The sequence below is a fragment of the Orycteropus afer genome, unplaced genomic scaffold (assembly GCF_000298275.1).
Source record: "Orycteropus afer afer isolate SDZICR_OR568_19922 unplaced genomic scaffold, OryAfe1.0 scaffold00156, whole genome shotgun sequence".
Lineage (NCBI taxonomy): Eukaryota > Metazoa > Chordata > Mammalia > Tubulidentata > Orycteropodidae > Orycteropus > Orycteropus afer.
In genome coordinates this window covers 5,932,365-5,934,863 of record NW_006921743.1, presented here as the reverse complement: position 1 = coordinate 5,934,863, position 2,499 = coordinate 5,932,365, and the positions used below count along the sequence as shown (strand labels likewise).

General features: G+C 38.8%; 1 protein-coding gene across 1 annotated transcript in view; it reads right to left on the bottom strand.

Annotated features, from left to right (window-relative positions):
- Positions 1-2,499, bottom strand: part of SHC3 (SHC adaptor protein 3) — a 623,780-nt gene that overhangs the window by 357,315 nt on the left and 263,966 nt on the right. Inside the window, exon 3 of the mRNA XM_007946331.1 lies at positions 1,105-1,168. Coding sequence (XP_007944522.1) covers positions 1,105-1,168 — 64 coding nt within the window. The remainder of the gene's footprint in view (positions 1-1,104; positions 1,169-2,499) is intronic.

Sequence of the window (2,499 nt, the reverse complement as noted above, 5' to 3'; positions counted from 1 at the left end):
GGACCAGGTTTGCTGGTCCAACAGAGCCTGGTGGAACCACTGAGACTATGGCCCCTAGCTGCCCTTCAGGTCTGGAATGAACCCACACCTGTGGTTTCCAGCCAAACATAAGACAGGCATATGAGTTGAACATTTATCTCAGGTAGATACACTCCTTGGAGAGAAGAATCATGGGAAAAAGAAAGGCTGCTTATGCACAGAGAGATAAATAGCTCAGGGGGCTAGAGTGCATGGAAGGATGGACACTGGGAAGAGGTAACTATGGGGAGGAAGTGGGAGGGTAGCTGTTGCATTCTGGTAAACTGTGGTCAATGATATGAGACAAAGTATATGTGAACTGCTGTATGGAAAGTGAATTTGCTCTGTAAATCTTCACCCAAATCACAATTTAAAAAAAAAAAAAGGTAATAAATACCCAAAAGTCATCACTTCCTAATATTTTATTGTACTGTACTTTGCTTTACAGATTATGTCATGTTATGTCCATGTGGTATAAATACCTTATAAGGATGTGCTACTCTGCATCTCTGCCATGTTCTGTTTTCAGGACATCACTTTCACAGCTTGAAACTAGCCATGGTGAAGATATTTACACCATAGAAATTGGCAAATGCTACACATGAGTGCTTCTCACCACCACCACCACCCTCCCAATCCCGAGAACTGGTTGTTAAAAGTTTACCAGCACACCACTGAGGATATCTACCACAAAGAGTTGTTAAAATTGAGTGAATTGATGTACATAATTATGGGTCAAGAAAAGTTCAATGGCAGTGTTTTGTTTTGTTTTATAATGTACATAGGTGCTTAAAAAAATGTCTGCCATGTTATAAGTGTGTATTGTTATCATCTTTAGGATTGAAGCCAACAGTGAGCAGCTAACATCTCTTGTTGGCTATGATAGCTAACTGACCTCATTACCTGTGTGGGAAAGAGAAGAATCAACCTTTTGTTTTGTCTTCAAAAGTGAGAAGAGCCAGGTCATATAGAGAGATAAATGTATAGTTTGGTGCTGATCAAAGCTACTGGATGGTGCAATGAGAAATAAGTTGAATAGAGATAAAGGAGGAGATATAGTTAGACACAGAGCAACAAGGACAGTACCTTCCTTTTTTTGAAGGCTCCTTTGGCACCAGGTACAGCTTCGCAAACACGGCTGATGGCTTCCCTTAAAAGAAAAAGAAAAAAAGATTTATTTTATTAAATGCCCATTGAGATTATGCAACCCAGAGAGGCTACACTTGCACATCCTCTGAGAAAATAATTATTTCAGCATAGAATATAGACCTGTCAATTCAGAAGCCATCCAATTTTCCTCTAAAAACCAAAATTAAACTGAATACAACAGGTCATCAGGTCATCTTAAAACCTCTGACTGGCAATATTCTACATTTTTTATTTTGTTTTGTTTTTTGTTTTTAGCTATCTCCTAATAGTGTAATAGATATGATTCCATTTTTAAAAATCAGTACCCTAAAATGTATTCTTCCTGATGTTATTTTCATTGCTATGCCACTGTAGTAGGTCGCAATCTAACAACCCACTGATATTTAAGCAAGATAATTCTAAAAGTAAGTTAGAATGTAATTAAAAGAGATTTAATCCTCTAAGTTTTATTCCATTTCTGCAATTGTTGTTGTTGTTGTTATGTGCCGTCGAGTCTGCAATTAGTAAATATAAAATCAAGAGGGTCTTGAAGAAGAAGGTATACAAATGAGCTAGAAATGACTTAATATGCTGGGCACCTGCAAGTAACAGGCAATTGTTGAGCATCTAATATGTGCCAGACACTCTCCTAGGTAACTGAGGTAAATAGTCTTCTCACTGTGGAGGAAGACAGATCAGCTGCAGCCAGTCTCAAGTATAGGTTTGCACAGGATGATGGGAAGTGCACCATGGGAAAGAATCGGGAGGGTGAAAAATCAAGGCAAGATGAAGACTGCTGCAGTCCTTCAAGTGCAAGAAACTAAGGATTTACAGTGAAGAGGTAAGGGAATGAGGAGGATGGGATTGGGTTAGAATGCTTGAAAGCAAACAACTCAATGTTGGGTTTCGGCATGGGTAGAGATGAGGGGGAGATGAGCAAAAAGATGACTCAAAGGTCAAAAGCCCAAAAGAAGCTCAGTGGACTCATCAACTTCCATATGAAGAAGAACAAAATACTAAAAGATCATAGAATGAAATTAAAAAAAAAAACAAAAAACAGGATTTAAAGGCATATAGAAGATTTTGGATTCTCAGAAACATTTTTCAAACTTTCCAGGCTGAATACTTTCTGAAGCTATTTTCTGTCATTCACATGGAAAATAATTACCATCATACACAATGCTTTTAAGAGAAATATGTCCTTGTGGGAGCTCTGGTAGCATAGTGGCTAAGGCACTTGACTGCTAACCAGAAGGCTGGCGGTTCAAACCTACCAGCCACTCCTTGGAAGGAAGATGGGGCAATCTACTTCTGTAGTGATACTGCCTTGGAAACCCAAGGAGGGGTTGCTAT